The sequence below is a fragment of the Myotis nattereri genome, assembly GCF_964212035.1.
Source record: "Myotis nattereri genome assembly, chromosome: 3".
NCBI lineage: Eukaryota > Metazoa > Chordata > Mammalia > Chiroptera > Vespertilionidae > Myotis > Myotis nattereri.
The window spans coordinates 56,167,095-56,186,345 of NC_138077.1; the positions used below are offsets into that span (position 1 = coordinate 56,167,095).

General features: G+C 45.1%; 1 protein-coding gene across 7 annotated transcripts in view; it reads right to left on the reverse strand.

Moving 5' to 3' along the window:
* The window catches only part of KALRN (kalirin RhoGEF kinase), a 573,479-nt gene that overhangs the window by 355,819 nt on the left and 198,409 nt on the right, over window positions 1-19,251 (reverse strand). For all 7 annotated transcript variants that reach the window (XM_081085419.1, XM_081085418.1, XM_081085412.1 and 4 more), the window contains exon 7: window positions 3,199-3,390. In XM_081085419.1, coding sequence (XP_080941545.1) covers window positions 3,199-3,390 — 192 coding nt within the window. The remainder of the gene's footprint in view (window positions 1-3,198; window positions 3,391-19,251) is intronic.

Consider the following 19,251-nt stretch of genomic DNA (forward strand, 5'->3'; position numbering starts at 1 on the left):
GGCACATGGGAGGGGCTACACTGAATGTAATGGGATGTTTCCATACAGGTACTTTGTAGTGTGGACACTGAGTTGTGAAGAGGAGTGAAGAACACATCATACAGGCCCCTCAGGGAATTTACAGAGACGTTTCCCACAAGGAATGGAGATTAACCCTCAAGTAGCCCTGGGATGGGAGGGGGAGGGGTGGCCTAGGGGGACAGACTGTACTGTGCCTACAGTGGCAGTGGCTCCTGGAATGTGATATATATAGATCTTGACAGATATCAAATTATTTAAAAATGAAAATTAACAACTGTGGAGGACTATGGGTCTCTGTGCACAAAGGGTGAGCCAACTGAAATCACTCAGAGTTATTGGGTGGAAAAATACACCTTAAATATGCAAGTAATTCTTCACGCAACAGCCTGGAATGTTTCTGTCTGTGATTCCTCTCACCTGGGTGCACAGCACCATTCAAATTAACTGCCTAAATACCTTTTTTCCTCATTACCTAGAACAGCCCATGGGAGGGCAATAAAGAACTGCCTAAACGAACGCATTGAAAAAAACAGCCTGAATCAGTTTGGTGTCCTCCCCCTCCCCCCTCCCTTACCCCCCCCCCCACTTCCCCTCCCCTAGCTAAAGAGAATCATAGTTTATGAGTTTCCCTGAAGAAGTGATAATATCTGCGGAAACTGCATTAAAAACAGATACAAATAAAATTGCTCCTGATCCAAATTAAGGAAACCACAGCGAGCAGTTGACTCCTCCAGCCACTGCATTTTCTATAAGTGCTCGAGTTCCAGTCTTGGTGTCACCATCAGCTTTCAGTCCTGGGCTGTTGGTTGTGTGGCTGATTTTTCAGTGTGTGTGTGTGTGTGTGTGTGTGTGTGTGTGTGTGTGTGTGTTTAATTACATTAGGACATCTCTTAACAATTCTAGAAGAGTCATGGGTGCTATCCTGCATCAGACTGCATGTACTTGATAACATCTCAGAAGCTTCTCTGCACCACCAATAATCATTTTACAAAGAAGCCTGAAAACACCTTGACATTCCTGTGTCAATTGTTAGAGGGGCCTCTCTTTAAAGTCCTTGCGATTTCTCTGTAACCCTCTAACAAGAGTCCTATAGCAGATCCCACAAAAGGGAGCTCAAGAAAGATAGACAGACAGAGAAGGAAGCATGAGTCTCCCTTGCCAATCTGGATAGGGCTGAAATGGAACAGGTGACTAGATATGAATAATATTCTCATGGTCCTTAGAATGAACCAGTCACAGTCAGCCATTACCAATATCATCTTAAAAAACAAACAAACAAGAGAACATGTGGCTAGATCGTTCAATATACGGGGCTGCCCTCGACTCGTGACACGAGTATTTTAGACTTTGGAAGGTCTCAGGTGGAAACAGGCACAGTGAAGGAAATATAGAACACCAGGAGAGTATGTTGAAGAAAGACCCACCATAGAATCTGCCATTTAAAAAGCACATGAGGCACCTTCCATACTCCATCGCGCTGGGAAGTTTGAATTATCCCACATTAGAAATGAGGAAATAAGCTTAGATGAGTGGGATGAACTGCCTAATGTAAATGAATCATGGGGCTGCGATGGGAACCTCCATGTGTCTGTTCACCAAGCCTGGACTCTCAACGATCCCATATTGCCTTCCACATTAGGTGGGTAACAGAGGGAAAGATTATGATCTTGTGTCCAACTCTCCATTATCTGGGAAGCTACCAAATGTTATACAAAGAAAGAAATGTAGAGGTTAAGACCACAGACTTTAATGTTAGACACACATGGGTTGAAATCCCAGTTATCCGTAAATTGTGTGAATTTCACAGTGGTATGTTAGTAAATGTTTAGCCACCAGCATATATATGTATGTACACACACACACGTGTATTACAAACTTTACTAACATGAAAGATATGCAAAACATAATTTACACAGAATAATAACATACACAATGCTCTTTATTGTAAATTCCATGTAGCCAACTGATCCTCACAGGGTGCTTTTGTATGTGACACAGTTGTATAGTTTTGACATGAAAGCTGGTTAATAGTTTCAATTTTGGTGTAAGACAAAAGTGAAAATACCTCAAGACTTATGTCAGAGCATAACTTGTTCATCCGAGATGAGAGGGGCTTCTTGGCTGAATGGAATAATCGTTTCTGAATATCAGAAGACTATTTCCTCAATTCTGTGTGCTATTCACAATGTAAGAGCTACAGACAAGACACATTTTAAGTTTAGTCTGCACTTCTAAATATTTTCTCCCTCGTTTTGTAAGACTCTAGAGTTTAGACAATCAATAAAACAACAGATCAAGCCGTGGTTTGTAGCATTTGATGATTCCCAGGCTGTAAATCCCCTCCCTGGATCTATTTCAAGTGACCTCACCAAACACAGAGTTAGGCAGCGATGACTGGTAGCACACACTGTATAGTATTTCCACCATAGATATACACTTCCAGATAGATAATAAACACTGTCAAGAACTTAGATAATGAAATGTAACAAAATAATTAGGATGTAATGAGTTTTGAGTATGTGTTGACTTTGTTTTTAATATGACATGTTTGATATAAATTTAGTTTTAAGTAATGGCTATATTTAATAACCAGTTCACAACATTTCTAGAATTTTAACTAGACCTCCATAATCTGGTTAGAGCCAGCTCCAGCCCACCACTGGGTCTCAGGCAGGTCTCTTATTCTCTCTGAGCTTCAAGGCTCCTCTCTGTAAAAGGAGTCAGTAATGTCACTGGCCAATACCAGTAAGTAAATTAGAACAAATCATTGTTACTTCTAGTGTTAATGCTACATTATTATTATCCATAGCAAATGCTTTATGTAAAATCAGTGTCCCCTGCTCTCAGGATCCTATGATACTTTCACCCCTTTGGTCTATGCTCAGGGAAAGCAAACTAAAAGTCAACCCACACAAGGACACACACCAACAAGCTACCCCGTGAATGTAAACAGGCCCTGGGTCCTTCTCATCTGGATGACAAGCACAGCCATCACTGTTCCTTTATGTACCCGGGGCCACGAAAGTGGCAGATTGCGTTACTGTTGCAACAATTCAGCAGGGCCTTCAGGGTTTCAAAGAGAGGGGCTCTCTACCAGGTGCATCTTCTCCCACCTGCCCCTCCCCTGGTCCTCCTCCCTTCCCACCACAGCAACCCCGGCAGCTCCCCTGGCCTCACCTGCTCGGCCTTCTGGTGGAACACCGCGGACATGGCGAGGATGGTGCTGCGCTCATCCAGGGCAGCCGCGAAGCTCTTCCACTCCTGGTCCAGCTGCGTGGAAATCTGCTTGATTTGCTGCGAGGCATAATGACCGGCCTCAGAGAGGCGGGAAGCCACGGACATGATGCGGTTGATGTTGACATAGGCATTCTGGAAAGAAAGGAGAGTGAGCACTCCGTGGGGCAGGTTGGAAAGGCATCCACTGAGCACTACTGGGGTGAGGATTTGGGGAAGGAAGCTACCCCAAATAAAAAGCATGAGAGAGGATGGGATAGGCCACAATAGCATATCCATTTTCGGCCTAAGGTAAGTCTTTGTCTATGATAAAATTTCTACAGATAGCAGGTACAGTAACGGAGGCTTTTTATTCTGGGGATGGGAATAGTTTTCGTGCCAACTACTACTGCACATAAATGCAGTCACTTTGCGTAGACTGCCTCAGTAAATCTCACTATCATCTTAGGAGGCCATGCCAAGGGGAGAGCATGGTACTTCTAAGAGTTACTCTCTGCAAGTAATGGCTCAGACTAAGGAGGCAAAAGCACCTCTCTTTCTCAGGAGAGAGCTGTACCCGGGCCATTATTGCCACCTACAACAGGGCACCAATGCACATTAATGAGGGCAAAGGACAGATGTTACACCGTAACTCCACATCTTCCTATCACAAGCAAAGACTTAGCTGCCCCCACACTGTTCCCTCCTCCACAAGAGCTAGGCACTGGCCATCAGGCGGGGTTTAAATAAAGAGAACATTCAAAGCCACAACATTTTTCCATGCTAAAAATAAGATCGATGGAACCCTTTCTGATCTCTACTTAGGGACATTTCCCCAAAAGGCATCTGTGGGGCTCTCCTGGCCCTGCTGACTCCTTTCATCTTAAGGTATTGTTCACGCTCATTCCCATCATTCATTGCCAGTTAAAATTCATGACCACCATGTGCATTGTTTCCCACTAGGCTAGCAGAAAACGCTCCAGGAAGGAATGAGACCAAAGAAAAACCCCACAAACATAAGACCAGTGAGCATGGTTATTTTTAACTGCTACCTCCTATTAATGGTCTGAGGTGTCAAAACAATCAAGCAATAGTGTGGCGCCCACAGAGAGCCCTTCTGATTCACACAGTGTCTGCCTGAAGAAGGGTGGCAGGTGGCTTGTACAGCCTTGATCTTTGTTACAAATCATTTCAAGTGATAATAAATATTCTTCAACAACAGCATTTTCTCTTGGTTCCAGTAGCTCAGGGGTAGCTCATTAATACTGGGTACGTTTAATGAGGTTCTTTACTTTCCTTTCCCTCGTCCCTCATGGTACCCATTCATCTTAGCTTTCTCCTAAGCATTCCATCCCAAAACCAGAGCCAGGTAGATAAGGTCCCCGCTTCATTTTAAAAACTCCGTGAAGTTTAAAAGGTTAGGTGTCACACTTGGACACAAATCCATCCTGATGCCTAATGACCCCCATGCATTTCTTTAGTCTGGCCCGAGATCTTTCTGACATAGTACATTTCCTTCATGAACTAGAATATCAGACTTGTTGTTTGAAATAATGATCCTTCAGAGATTTAGAAGTCATTATCAGACCTGTTTTCTGAGTTAGGACATAGATTCCACTTAAAATTAAACTCTATTTATAGAACTGACAGAAAAACCAACTCTGCACTTAGAAATAGAAAGGAAAAGAAAAAAGGCATGTACTGATTTCAAAAGTCCTGTCTTCTAAGGGAATAACATTTGGATTCCCCCAAGTTTCCTGACTGTGTCTCTGTCTTAAAGAGAACCCTGAGACAAGGGTCGGGGCAGGTAGTTTACTTGGGTGGAATCCCAGGAAGCACAGTGAGGGAGTGGGGAAGTCAGAGAGGACAGGGAGAAACATGAAGAAAGGATGTGTTCATGAGTGGGTCACTGCTATGAGCAACTGGGGGGCATCCCTCCTGAGCGCTCTTCTGAGCTGTCCCACCCGGAGGTGAGAAATCTGGGGTGTTTGCTCATTGCTCATTGTTGCAGGTCTCTCCTGGAGTAACTCCCTGGCATTTCCAGCCTGACCTCCACACAGGCCAAGCACACTCCGCAGGTCAGAGCGTGACCCTGGGCAGAGAAACCCAGGAAGCTGTCAGTGTGTGGGGGAGCTGTCTGCAGATGACCTCTAGGGTGGGCTGAGGGGATATGGGTGGGGCATTGCCACGTGGATTCGAATCCTGGAACTGGCCCCCCCACACACATGTATCCAGGTCTATCTAGAATTGCTGCGTTTTCCTGTCCTTGGAAAAAGACCTTGTGTTCTCTGGCCAGACAGGAAGCAAGGAAAGCAGTAAGAGCAGGGCACCAGTCTGTGTCCAGGGTCCCTCCTGTACTTCGTGTGTGGCTGGCCCTCTATCATCACCGCCTATTTCCATTCCCCCCCACAGGGAACCCAGGGAGGCAGATTCCTGCTCACTTTCAGGAAGAACTTTCCAGCTATTAGAAATGTCTAACTGTGCTGCCTTCTTGAGGCTGTTAACACCTTGTCACTCATTCAAATATTTAAGGAGACTGGTCCAGTCTCTGTGTTGGGGGCTGTGGGAGATCAAAGAGGAATGAGACAGGATTCCTGCCCTCAGGGGGTCACAGCTGAGGCTTAAGAAAAGTCCTCAAATAACTGTAATTTAAAGGAAAATGAGTAAGTGTTTTGAGGCAACTTGCTGTGGGATGCAGAGGGCAGGGACCCGGGAGGCTGGGAAGGGGCTTCCTGAGCAGGGGGTGGTGGTGCGGCTGGCCGTCCTCCAAGGCCCCCTTCAGCCCTAAAGCCTATGATCATAAATGAAAGCTAAAAACAAACAAACAAAGACCACAGCTTACATTTCACATTCGAGAAACTAGCAGAGTAAATGCCTTTATTGTTTCCTTATCAGTGGGCAGATAAATGTCTTACTGAAACTAACAAATGATTATGCTTCACAAAATAGGGGCAGTATTCCTCATAATAGAGGAACAAACATAATGTTGACTCGTGAACTTGTTAATTTCCCCTCTATGCTCCTTTTCAGAATAGCAGAACATTGCAGACACTTCACATTGCCCAAGTTCACCATCATTATCTTCTTTATTTTCCTTCAGCCTAGAACCTGAGACAAATGGGCAGGTAGATTCTAAACTGTAGCCACAAACCAAACAAAAAAAGGCAGAGGGTCTCAAATGACTTAAAAAAAAGAAAAGAACAAGGTTAAAGAGCTGGATTAAGAGGCTAGTTAAATGGGGATGCTCAGTCTTTAGGCACAAATGACATGTCATGGGCTTTGGGCAACTCATCCATGTGGTTCTTCAGTGTCTCTGTTAAGGAGTATTTGGGAACATAGTCTGTCCTGGGGATACAGCCAGCAAGAATGGATATTTTTTTAAAAAAATATACCTTACTAGAGGCCTGGTGCATGAAAATTCATGTACTGGAGGGGGGGATCCCTCAGCCCGGCCTGCCCCCTCTCACAGTCCAGGAGCCCTCAGGGGCAGGAGGCGACCCGGCAATCAGGGGAAGGTGACGCCCCATCACACCTCTGCTGCTGCCACTGCTGGCAGCGCAAGCCTCAGCCGGCCCTGGTTACCTGAGCCTTGGGCAGCCCTGGGAGGCTGGGGGGCTGAGGGGACTGGGCACCGCCATCTTTGCAGTCAATTAGCATATTCCCTCTTTATTAGATCGGATTGATTTTTTACAGAGAGGAAGGGAGAGGGATAGAGAGTCAGAAACATCAATGAGAGAGAAACATGGATCAGCTGCCACCTGCACACCCCCTACTGGGGATGTGCCCGCAACCAAGGTACATGCCCTTGACCGGAAACAAACCTGGGACCCTTCAGTCCCCAGGCTGACACTCTATCCACTGAGCCAAACCGGTTAGGGCAGGAATGGATATTTTGACTCTTCACAGCCTTTCCATTTCCTACCAGCTGTCTCCTCCCCCCAACCCCTCCCCAAATCTGCCTGGCCTTGCCACCCTTGCTTGCCAGCCTCAATTCTCTTCATCTGCAGAGCTGTCCATCCATTGAGGGCATCTAACTCACTGGGCCAGGAGTCAGGAGACATGAGTGCTGATTCACCCCTGGCACTCACTTAAGATGTCACTTGCCTCCTCTGTGCCTCAGCTTCCTTATCTGTAAAGTGAGGGAGTTGAGCTAAATGATCCCAGCCATTCCATTTCTGAGAAAGCACTGTCAGTTCCACGCATTCCAGGTCTCTCGATACATTCTCTGTTTATGGAGGACACCAGATTGCACATAGAGAGAATTTAGGAAGTCACAGTTTTCTTCTTTTTTATCGCCAGTGCCTGGGGAATGATGACTAAATCTATTCCCCTCTTGAAACCCTTTTCTTTGGAAGAAGTGGGGAACAAACCGAAGAAACAAAGGAAACTCCACCTTTCAAGTGTCCATGTGCAATGGGAAAGTTTTAAACAAAAGAGTAACGTGATCTGACTTGTGCTTTCAAGACTGCCCTGTGTCCTAAAGGGCTGGCGAGGGAAGAGGACACACAGAGGTACGCACAGCCCAGCCTCGCGGTCCCTCTGCCTCAGCCGCTCACTCTGGCTCTGCTCTGTGCCCTGCCATGTGCAGGCCACAACTGGAGCCGAGTGACCGCACGCCAGCTACTCCCCTCCCCGCTCCTCTTCAGCCCCTACCCCTGAGCAGAGCTGCCTAGACTAACCTGATTCCTTGGCCAGAAGTTAATAATATAACTAATAACTCTGGCTTAGTGAGTGTCTTCTTAATCCCTCGCTTTAAAACGGCTTTGTTAACTTCAACCCCTCCCCCACATATATGCAAAAGCATTACTCAAAGTATTGAACAGTAAAGATGTAAACACTGTCTACCCTGCAGAGCGCAAGTTCCCACAGCACTGTCTGCTGCTTCATCCACCCCATCCGACCTCTCCCCAAAGGCTCTCCTCTCAACATTTGCTTACAAATGGGGGAAAAAAAACACACAACTAAATTCCAGCAAAATCTTGCTAACTCAAAAACCCTCTATGTTTACACCCTTCCCCCAGCTTTGTTGCCTACAAAATTCTCTGTTTTCTCATTTCATTCCTGAGTTCATTAGTTGGAGATCATGGGATGGACGCCCCCCTTCTCCTGAGGACTTGTCTCCTGTTGTGATGAACTGAAATCAATGGAGCAGAGTCATTCTCCTGAAAGAACTTCTTGGCAGAATTTTGATGAGAGTTTTCAGCCCTGCCAAAGGCTTTCACTTTGAACCTGACTCCTGGCTGCCCTGACTGGCCACAAAACATGCAGAGTTACTTGTAGATAAGGATAACTTTCTACTTAAAAACCCAGATAACTTTTCTCTTTAGATGAAGTTTCTTAAGTGATATACTCTGAAAGAGATATTGGTCTTCTAGAAATAATCATGTGGTGCAAGTTATCATTCTGGTAGCCCTAGGCTCCATGTCAGAGGCTGTGTATGAGAACAGATAATTTCTGAATATGTGTATTATTTGAATGCCATTCACTTCATTCCTACAAGCAGGGGTGAATTTTACACTCCTGTGGTCACAGATTCCCACTATGAATCAGACACTCTCTCCCATGGGTTACATGAGACATAAAACATCCAGTCCATTGCCTGGCATATAACCAATAACTCAAAGAATGTCATATTTTTTCCCTCATCCAGTTACAGCAGATTGGTGTTAACTCTCCAAATTAAATGCAAACCAACTTGAAGTATTCGTTAAAAGTACAACAAAAAGAAAAACACATCAACTATTCCAATTAGAGGCACATATTCCAACAAGAGTCCAAAGTCCCATTGTATGTCACAGAGAGCATGCCACGGTGTGCCCTTGTATTCCTGGGAAAAGTCCCTGCCGCAGGCGAAGCTGCCCTGGCGGTTTGTCAGGCCACATCCCTGCACAGTACACCCCCTGCTGGCAGATGCCCTTCCACTAGAATTCAAGGGTCTGGGGCCCTGACTTGTCCACAGGTCTTTCCTTCGCCCAGAGGGATCAGAGAGTTCAGAGTCAGCCAGTGACTTGCTTGCTCTGTGAGCCATGCCCTTTCAACACAGTCTTCTTCCATACCTTAAGCTGGAAAAACAGAACTCTCTGTCTCTTGGGATAGCCTTCTTAAGGCATCTCCCCTCCCTTGGTCTGTGTTAGCCATGCCCAAGGCACCCAGAAGTGGGAATGTCTTGTCCTCATACAAGGGGACAGATCCTTCTCCTATTCCTGACCATTTGGCAAAAGGTAGCAGAACCTTCTTCCCAGGCTGGCATGGGGCCCTTTGTTTTTTTTGTCCAGGGGCAACGTTTCTCACCTTCATCTCCTGAGAGGCGGAGGGGAGTCAGCAAAGAGCTGTCTCATCTTTGGGAAGAATGAGTCCTGGGCAGGGGTTCTCAATTCCATTCCAGTTAATGGGGCTGCAGCTTTTAAGTTATTATGATGAAAATGGAGATTGTCATCCATCAGACCATCAGAGAAGGGGAGGCACAACAACCACATAGGGGTCACTTTCCTGAAAGGGATTCCATCCTCTGACCAAGCTCTGGAGACATTGCCTCCCCACACCCAAAAGTCAAGGGAGGGAGGCCAGCAAATACCTGTCCAAGGGCCAAGGTACTCAGCAAAAATCATTCAGGTCAAATGAAAATAAAATGTCACATCAAAATGAGAGGAACAAAATATATAAAAGTATTATGGCTTCAGCTGAGAAAAACATTGTGTTTAGTAAGGAAGCACACACATATTATATCAGTCATTGACTGTTTATTTTGAATCAGATAACACACGGTAGTGGGAAATTTTGAGGGGTCTTCTTCTCATCTCAATTCTCTTGTACATAGAGAAGATTTAAAAAAATAATTTATATATATATGCGCAAAAATAATTTCTTAAAAATTATACAGAAAAAGTATACAGTACTTTATCCTCCAGCCCTTTTCATCCCTGCTGAACCACCAAAACATTAAATGTCTATGGGTGATGGAGCTAATGGGGAATTCATATTTAACCTTTTGTTTTTCTCAACTCCTTTTTATTGAGACACAAAGGTTATTTCTAATTTTTGTTTTTTGTTTTCTCTGCAAATAATGCTAGGGGTTGTGAACATGGTTTTGTATTTTAATATATTTAGTATTTTTAGTTTTAAAAATTATTTTGATGGGCCTTTCATTTTAATAGACTTGGTCAGGTTGCATTCCATGAAAGCTGTAATTATTCTACTCAAATTTCCCCATCTCTTTATACTTTGGTAGAGCTTTTATTTTTAAAAAATAAAGTATAATTTATAGACAAGTGAAATAGGCAAGTTTTAATGAGCAAATACTGCTTTAATAAGGAAAGGAATATAAACACACTATTTACAGTATTTTAGAAGCCAAGTTCATGTAACAATCTCTTTTTACAGTTAGGGAAAAAAAGCCCAGAAACTTTTTGAGTCCACCTAGTAGGTACTTAAAAATGTGTGAAATCAATCAAGTGATGTGTTCAAAGTCACAAAGAGAGAGGCAAAATGGGACTAGACCCAGGCCTTCTGATTCCTAATCCACACGACCCCCCTGCTTATAGCTACCTTTTCTCATGCCCTGCAGTTTATATTCATTTAAGGTCTGGTTTTGTCACATTCAAAGAAAGTCATAAGGAGAAGTATTTGGAAATTTTCCCATACAACTTTCAGTGGCTTCGTGAGTAACATTTGACATCAGTAAGAAAATAAAGAGACTGTACAGTGGACGAAAGGGGCCACACGCTGACCTGACAAGCTCAGGGGAGGCCTGCGTGGCAGCCTAGCAGACTCAGAGACCTAAAATAACCACAAAGGATGGTCTGAAATGAAACTTTAACTGGAAGCAGTTATGGTGGGCAGTTATGTCCTAAGCCAGTATCTTCACTGACAAGATCAACTTTGATCCTTACTGAGCCCATTTGCCTTTTTGCCTCTAAGATAACATTCCCTTGAAATGTCTGGGTAACCTGTAACTTCCCTTATTCTGGAGCCCCTGGGGCACAACCAAATGTTCTGGGCGCCAGATCCTGCACCCACCTAAGTATGTGTCCATCATTTTACTTTTTATCCTATCACAGAGGTTCCCCCCACCCGCCCCCGCCGCCCGCTTCGCTTAATCCCACCTCCTTAAATCTGTCACCAATGAATTTCATATATAAATACGGATGTAACCCTGCCATTCTCCGGAGCACTATCTCAATTCGTTGAGGTTCTGCTTCCCGGCATATGTCGACAGTTTGGCTCAAATAAACTCACAAAAATTCTTTACAGGTTTCAATGGGTTTTTTTACGTTAACAGTACCAAAGCAATGGAAAAAGCCGAACCTCACTTCCTTTCTCCAGATTGATAATGCCATATGCATTGCTTACATCTTTGCTAGTACCAAACCCACATTGGGTACTGAAGCTGTTAAAGCATCAGCTTATGATTAATTAGTTTAACTTTACCATGTAAACCTGCTGATCCCCCTCAAAACATATGGACACTGGGAGAGTAACATCTGGGATAAGAGCTGTCCATGCTTGAAACTCTTCTGCAATAGCTGAGATGTGAAGAGCTCTAAATGAACACTCCAACTCCTGCCTCCTTCAAACCACAGGGTACCCTCTAGGGGGCCAAATAGGGCAGTTGATGGATGACTCTCTGGTCAAATCTGGCCAAACAGTAGGTCAAACCATGTGGAAGCCATCTGTCACTGTCGGGGGAGAGAGGGAAGGAGCCGGAGCAGCCCAGTGTTCAGCAAAGATAACATTGGCCTGAGCCCCACTGTCCCTTTCACCTGGCTTGCTGCAGCAATGTTTCCTCCAGCAATTGCTTTACAAACCATTAAGCAGCCATGAAAACAAGCGCCTGGCCATATGTCCCAGGGCCAGGAAACCCAGGAGCAGATTTAAGTTAAAAAGAAGCCAGCCTCTCTTTCTCTTCCTTCTCAGTTCTGAGTGAAACTTCCTGGAGGGGGTGAGTATCTTTGCATGAGCTATCACTGCAGGACTGATGACAGGGAGCCGGTGGGGGCAGCTGGAATCAGGTTCGGGAGCACCAGAGGAGAGAGTGGTTGGGAACAATGCAGCTCTTCTGGGTTGTGATGTAGTAATTTCAGGCTGCCTTTACGGTTGAAATCCAAGGCTATAAGATGTCAAGAAAATGCATTCACCAGTACTTTCTTCCCTCAGCCCTTTCTCTTGTAGGGCCTGGCTATGCAGCGCTTGGTCTGTGGCATCAGTATAATCTGGGAGCTGGTTAGAAGTGCAGACTCTCAGGCCCCTTCCCAACATCCTGAATCGGAATCTGCACTTCAACAAGATCGCCCCAAGTGATATGTGTGTCATTAAAGTTGGAGAACTCTGCAGAGGAGAGCTCTGAGGAGCTCCTCCTGAACAAGAACTATTTCTTTTAACCCTGACAATAACAACAGCCGAACATTCACCAAGCATAACACCATGCCAAATGTTGTGCCTAAAGTGCACGATCACATCTCATCCTTACAGCATTCCTGGAAAAGGCACAATCATTATTCCCCATTTACAGTGGGGAGACTGAAAAACCGAATGACTTGCCTATGGCTGCACAACTAGGAAGGAAATGGAGAGCCACGGTTAGCTCCTAGTGCCCCTGCTGTTTCCCACAGTGCTGTTTTACCTTGCCATAAACGTGAAACAATTGGGATGGCCAAGGATGTCCCTCAAGGGAGAAGAGAGATGATGAGAAATTTCTTCCCAAAGATTTAAAAACTCATATTGGACAGAAACAGGGCCCGTGGAGAGAGAATTCAATACAAATTTCTACATCTCCAAAGCCTCCCCATTAGGCCTTTGGTGTGCCCTTGGAATGCCCTTGGGCACAGCCCAGCTCCTGAGTGGGCAGGAACCTGACAGGTGGGCTTCTCTTATCTTCTCCCTCCTGGAGCAATAATTTCCATCTCATCTGTAAACAAACCCAAGGCCAGTCATCCTGGGGAACAAACAGGTCCTTGTCTCCACAGAGCCACTGGAAAGCTAAGGATTAAGGTAACACTTTGCCCTTTTAATAAATATATTGCCTTATGGCTAGAGTCTTAAATCTCTATCCTATTTGTTTATTCAACTATTCATTCAACAATGTAAGACACTGTGCAAGTAGGAAACAAGACAAACGAAATTTCTACATTCAGTTTACAATTTTAGTAGAGAAGTCAGAGAATAGGTTAATATTTATTATGTATTTCTTACTTCAGTGCTATAAAACAGCGGTCGCCAACCTTTCTGGCCTCATGGACCACCAGTGGTCCTCAGACCACCAGTTGGCGACCGCTGCTATAAAATACAGCTGAGTTAAAGATAGCTTGTGATGGAGTTGGGAAGCACTACTTGAGATAGAGAAGTCAGGGCAGACTCACCCATAAAACCAGGGATGACTTGCCTGAGCTTAGCCCTGAATGAAGTGAGAGAGTGAACAGGTAGGAAGAGGTTCCAGGTGGAGGGAATAGCAAGGGCAAAGACCAAGGGGCAGGAATAACCACGGAGGGTTCAAAGAACAGCAAGAAGCCCAGGCTGATTGGAGGGGATGAGTAGGTAGTAGAGGTTGAGATTCAAGAGGTAACTTATGTCTGACCACACAGAGCCTCATAAACTATGGCAAGGAACTTCAGCTTTTATCCTGAGAATAGGAAGACATTAAAGCATTTTGAGTGCAGAAGTGACGTGTGTGATGTACTTTACTTGTGGCAGGATCACTCAGGCTGTTGTGTTGAGAATGGACTGTAAGGGAACAAAGGTGGAAGCAGGGAGACCAGGTAGAAGCTGCTACCATAGTCCAGGCAGGAGCCGATGACAGCGTGGACCAGGGTGGTGGAGGTGGAGGTGATAACAAGTGGCCAGATTCTGGGTATATTTTGAGGATAGAACCAAAAGGACTTGCTGATGGAAATCCTCTGGTTCTTCCTATTTCTGGGCCTCGGGCTATGTCATGAATTCTGACCTCTGCTTTAAAGTGCTGCTCCCTTCCCACCTACCTACCCGGTCCTGACCTCTCTGCTCTCAAATGTCCTGATTTGTGAAGATCTTGCCTATATGTCCTTGCTCAGTCTCAGTCCCTTATCTGGTGCTCCTGGCTGGCTACCTCCCATAGCCCAGAATGGCATATGCAATGCTGCTGCTTATCAATACAAATACTTCGTGTTTGTGTTGTGCTTTACAGTGTGAGCCCTTTCACGTACGTTATCTCATCTGATGGGCTAGGTTTCATAGACCATTTCATGCCTTTCATTCAGCTCCAGCAGACCCCAAAGGTATGAGTCAGCTTTGGCTGAATTTCAGACAATTAACTCCTTGGTGGCTGCAGACAGTAGAGAACAGACACTGGCTGCATGTGAGTATGTAAAAGTGCGAGCTACAGGGCTCAGGGGGTACACATCCAAAGGGCATAAATCAATAACCTGAGGACAAGGAGCATGCTGACAGAAGACCCCAGAGAGCCGTGGTGTGAAGCCGGAAAAAAGGTCCCAGGGCCAGGGGCAGAGAACTAGGAGTGAGGGAGAAGAGGAAAGGGATCTGGGGGAAGGGGGGTGGTGTATGGTCAAGAGAGGAGGCTGTACCAGGCCAGTGCCAGCCACGAGTTAGAAATCTAAATGGCCAGCCAAGCCCTGCTGGTCAAAGCAGAGAAGCCTTTCAGAAGGGGCCCAAGCCAGGTGACGTGGTGGCAGGCGAGAGAAGCCAGCATTACATACCAGACCGAAGCTGAAAGAGCCTCTGATAAACCAAGGAGCTTCCCTATGTTTCTTGTTTGAATAGGAGCCAATCCCCAAAACACCAGTGGGTAAAGGTTAATGGGGCAGCTAGAGAGGTTGGGATGGGGAACAAGGAACAAGGAACAGAGAGTAAAGACAGACAGATACTCCTTCTCCCTGGATACTCCTGACCTTGAAGGGAAGCCCTCACCTCCACGTCCACAGGCTAATTACCCAGTAGCTTTGAAGCTTGACTTCAGGGCAACTGTCCCTTGGCTTATCTTCTTCGCCCTGGACCAGTGATTCTCCACCTTGCACAGATTTCCCCAGCACAGTTAAGCCAGTCTCGGGCAGTGGGGCCCACATGTGGTATTTTTTTAAAACTCCCCAGGTGACTCTAGTGGGCAGCAGAGGGGTGGGGAGTGGGGGGACTGCTGCCTTAGACATGTGCACCAGCTTCACCAGGCTGAGCTCACAGCACATTCTTCTCTCCTTAGGAAAGTTTAATGCTGACAATGGTGCCAAAAACAAGGATCATAAGTGGGTCCCTGAACAGATCAGAAAATAAAATCTAATCTTCCCCCTGAGTTAGAAGAAAACAGAAGTTCCACCCACAAGGCTGTTTGTGGTGATACAAACACTGCATCCCATTCCACTTGATTAGCAAGAATAGGTCTAGCTGGCGGTACAGGCAGTATTTTACAAGTGCAGATTTCCCTACGAGGCCCGCCTTAGGAATCCCAGTGTTAACAGCAAACACTGGACCACATTCATTCTTGTCAGGGAGGGACACGTGTCAGAGGCTTTACTTCCATAAACTCAGGGACAAAGATGCTCGGGCTCAGCTGGAACTTGAAAGATCATCTAGTCCCATAGCTCCTGGATGTTAGTGTGCATCACCTGGGGACCTTGTAAGGCCCACCCTGATGGAAACCACTGCTCTCATTCACCATCTTGTTCAGCTTCTGCTGGAATCACATCCTATAGAGCTCCCTCAGAAGTGACGGCCCTGCCTTATCGGTTCTGGGCCCTTGTTGACCAAACTCTGCTCTGGGTTGGTGACGGACGCTGTGGCATGCTTACTGTCCTTAACAAGCATTTATTAGAAACCTACTAGGTGCCAGGCACTGTTATAAGTCCTGGAGATGCAAGTGTGAGTGAAACACACAAAGCTCTGCCCTTGGGAGCTTACATCCTAGTGGGCAAAATTCTCTTTGCATCAGGTACCTGAATGTGAGGATGGCTGAATGGCAAGGTTGTTGAAGACATCTTTGTGACTTATGAATCTTGCTGTTCTCAGCGTCTAGCAAAGGGCACAGACAACAGAAGTCTGTTGACCACACCAATGAGTCAATGCCAAGTGGTACACCTGACCCTCCTACCTCAACCTTGCTAACACTACCATGGACATGCTCTTCAACCATTAAGAATGCGGTATCTTAAATCTAGCGGGAACCCACTTAAAAACATTCCTCCCCAGTTATCATTTTCTTCTTTTTCTTAACAGTTTTATTGAGATATAATTCACATACTACATAATCCATCCATTTAAAGTGTACAACTCAAGGGTTTTTAGTATAGTATTTAGTATACAGATATATGCAACCAACACCACAGCTAATTTAGAATGTTTTCATCATCTCAAAAAGAAACCCTATACCCTTTTGTTATTGTCCCCCTCTCTCTCATCCATCCCAACCGTAAGCAACTAATCTACTTTTTGTCTCTATAGGTTTGCCTATTCTGAACTTTTATATAAATGAAGTCATATAAATATGTGGTCTTTGGTGACTAGCTTCTTTCACTTAGTAAAATGTTTTCAAGGTTCATCTGTGTTATAGTATGTGTCAGTATTTCATGTCTTTTTACAGCTAAATAATATTTCGTTATAAGGATATGCCACCTTTTGTTTATCCATTCATTGGCTGATGAGCATTTGGGTTGCTTCTGCCTTTTACTTATTATGAATAATGTTGCTATAAACATTTGTGTACAATGTGTGAACATTTTGTGCAGTTTTGTTTGTTTGTTTTTTGTTTTCATTTATCTTAGGCATATACCTAGGAGTTGAATCACTGGGTCCCAGGGAAGTCAATGTTTAACTGTTTGAGGAAATATCAGACTGTATTCCAAGGTGGCCTTTATTATTTCTTATAAGGTGTGTCTGCTAACAACAAATTTTCACAGTATTTGTTTATCTGGCAATATCTTTTTTTCACTTAAAATTTTTTGCTTATTTTTTTGTTATCCTCACCTGAGGATATTTTTCCATTGATTTTTAGAGAGAGCTGAAGAGAAGGGAAGAAATAGAGAGAGAAAAAAAAATCAATGTGAGACACAATGATTGGTTGCTTTCCACATACACTCCTACTAGGGCCAGGGATCAAGCCTGCAACTAAGGTACGTGCTCTTGACCGGAACCCAGAACCCCTCAGTCCACAGGCTGGTACTCTAAACACTGAGAAAAACTGGCTAAGGCATATTTCACTTCATATTTGAAAGAAACTTGCTGTATTATCAAACTCTTGGTTGACAGTTTTTTTCCTTTAAGCACTTTGAATATTCCCACTTCCTTCTGGGCTCCACTGTTTCTGATGACAACTATTAATATCATTGGGATTCCCTGTAACAATCACTTTCCTCTTGCTGCTTTCAAGATTTACTTCTGTCTGGCATTCAGTGTTTTTACTATGATGTGTCTATTTATGGATCTCTTTAGATGTATCCTCGTTTGAGTTCCTTAAGTTTCCCAGCTGCATTCACTAATGTTTTCTAATACAGTAGAGGTCCGGTGCACAAAATTCGTGCACAAGGTGGGGGGTGTCCCTCAGCCCGGCCTGCACCCTCTCCAATCTGGGACCCCTCGGGGGATGTCCTAAACTGGCAGTCAGACATCCCTCTCACAATCCGGGACCTCTGGCTCCTAACCACTTGCCTGCCTGCCTGCCTGCCTGATTGCCCCCTAACCGCTTCTGCCTGCCAGCCTAATCGCCCCCTAACTGCTCCCCTGCCAGCCTGATTGATGCCTAACTGCTCCCCTGCTCCCACAACTGCCCTCCCCTGCCGGCTCGATCTCCCACAACTGCCCTCCCCTGCCGGCCCGATCTCCCACAACTGCCCTCCCCTGTCAGCCTGATCACCCACAACTGCCCTCCCCTGCCAGCTTGACCACCCACAATTGTCCTCCCTTGCCGCGACCTGCCTCCTCCACCAGGACCCGCCTCCTCCACGCCATGCGGAGCCGTGGGACCCCCAGGCCTCACTGCGTGGAGCGGCCACCAGGCCCCACCTCTGCTATGCATGCGGCCATCTTGTGGCAGCCAACTAGTGGTGGCCATCTTGTGACAATGTTGCACACGAGGGCACGAGGACCACCTAGGCTTTTATTAGTATAGATTTAGAAGATTTCAGCCATTATTTCTTTTAATATTTTTTCTGCTCCTTTCTCCCTCTCTCCTCTCCTTCTGGTACTCCTAGTATACATATGATAATACCTTTAATGGTGTCCCATATTTTTCCAAGACTCTGTTCATTTTTCCTCACCTGTTTCCTCTCTGTTCTTTAGATTGAGTGATTTCTATTGATCTATTTTAAAGGTTGCTAATTCTTTCTTCTGCCAGTTCAAATCTACTGTTGAGCTTCTCCAGTGAATTTTTATTTCTATGATTGCATTTTTCCTTTTGGTTCTTTTTTTATAATTTCTATCTTTTTTACTCATATTCTATGTTTGACAAGACATTGTTATCATACCTTCCTTTATTTTTTAAATCATGAATTCCTTTAGTGTGGTTTTTTTAAACAAAACAAAAACATTTATAATAGCTACTTTGACATCCTTGTTAAATCTGGCATCTAGTGGCTCTCACAGGCAGTTTGGTCTTGTCTGCCTTTTATCTGTTTCCCCCACCCACCTGTTATACTTTTCTGTTTCTTTGCAAGTCTTATAGCTTTTGATGGAAACTAGACATTTTAGATATTATATTGTGGCATTTCTGGCTACTGGTCCTTTCCCTCCCCCTTCCCCTCAGGGCTTGTTATTTCCTTGCTTATTTGTTTAGTAACTGGCTGGATTGTTTTGGGGAAGTTTTATTTCCACCTCAGCGCCCCCAGTGGAACCTATGATGCTGCTCCTTAGGAGGTGCAGCCTTCGGTGTGCCAGTCACCCTGGGGTGAAGTGGCCTGGGCAGTGCTCTCTTTAACTTTTAACTTTCTCTTCCCTCCCCCCCCTCCCCCCCACCCCACCAACTACCCCCAGCTGTTAAATTCCACTAATTTCCAGCTCATTATTGTTTTCAAGAGTGTCCTGGGACATAAATTCCTCCACAGTCTTGCC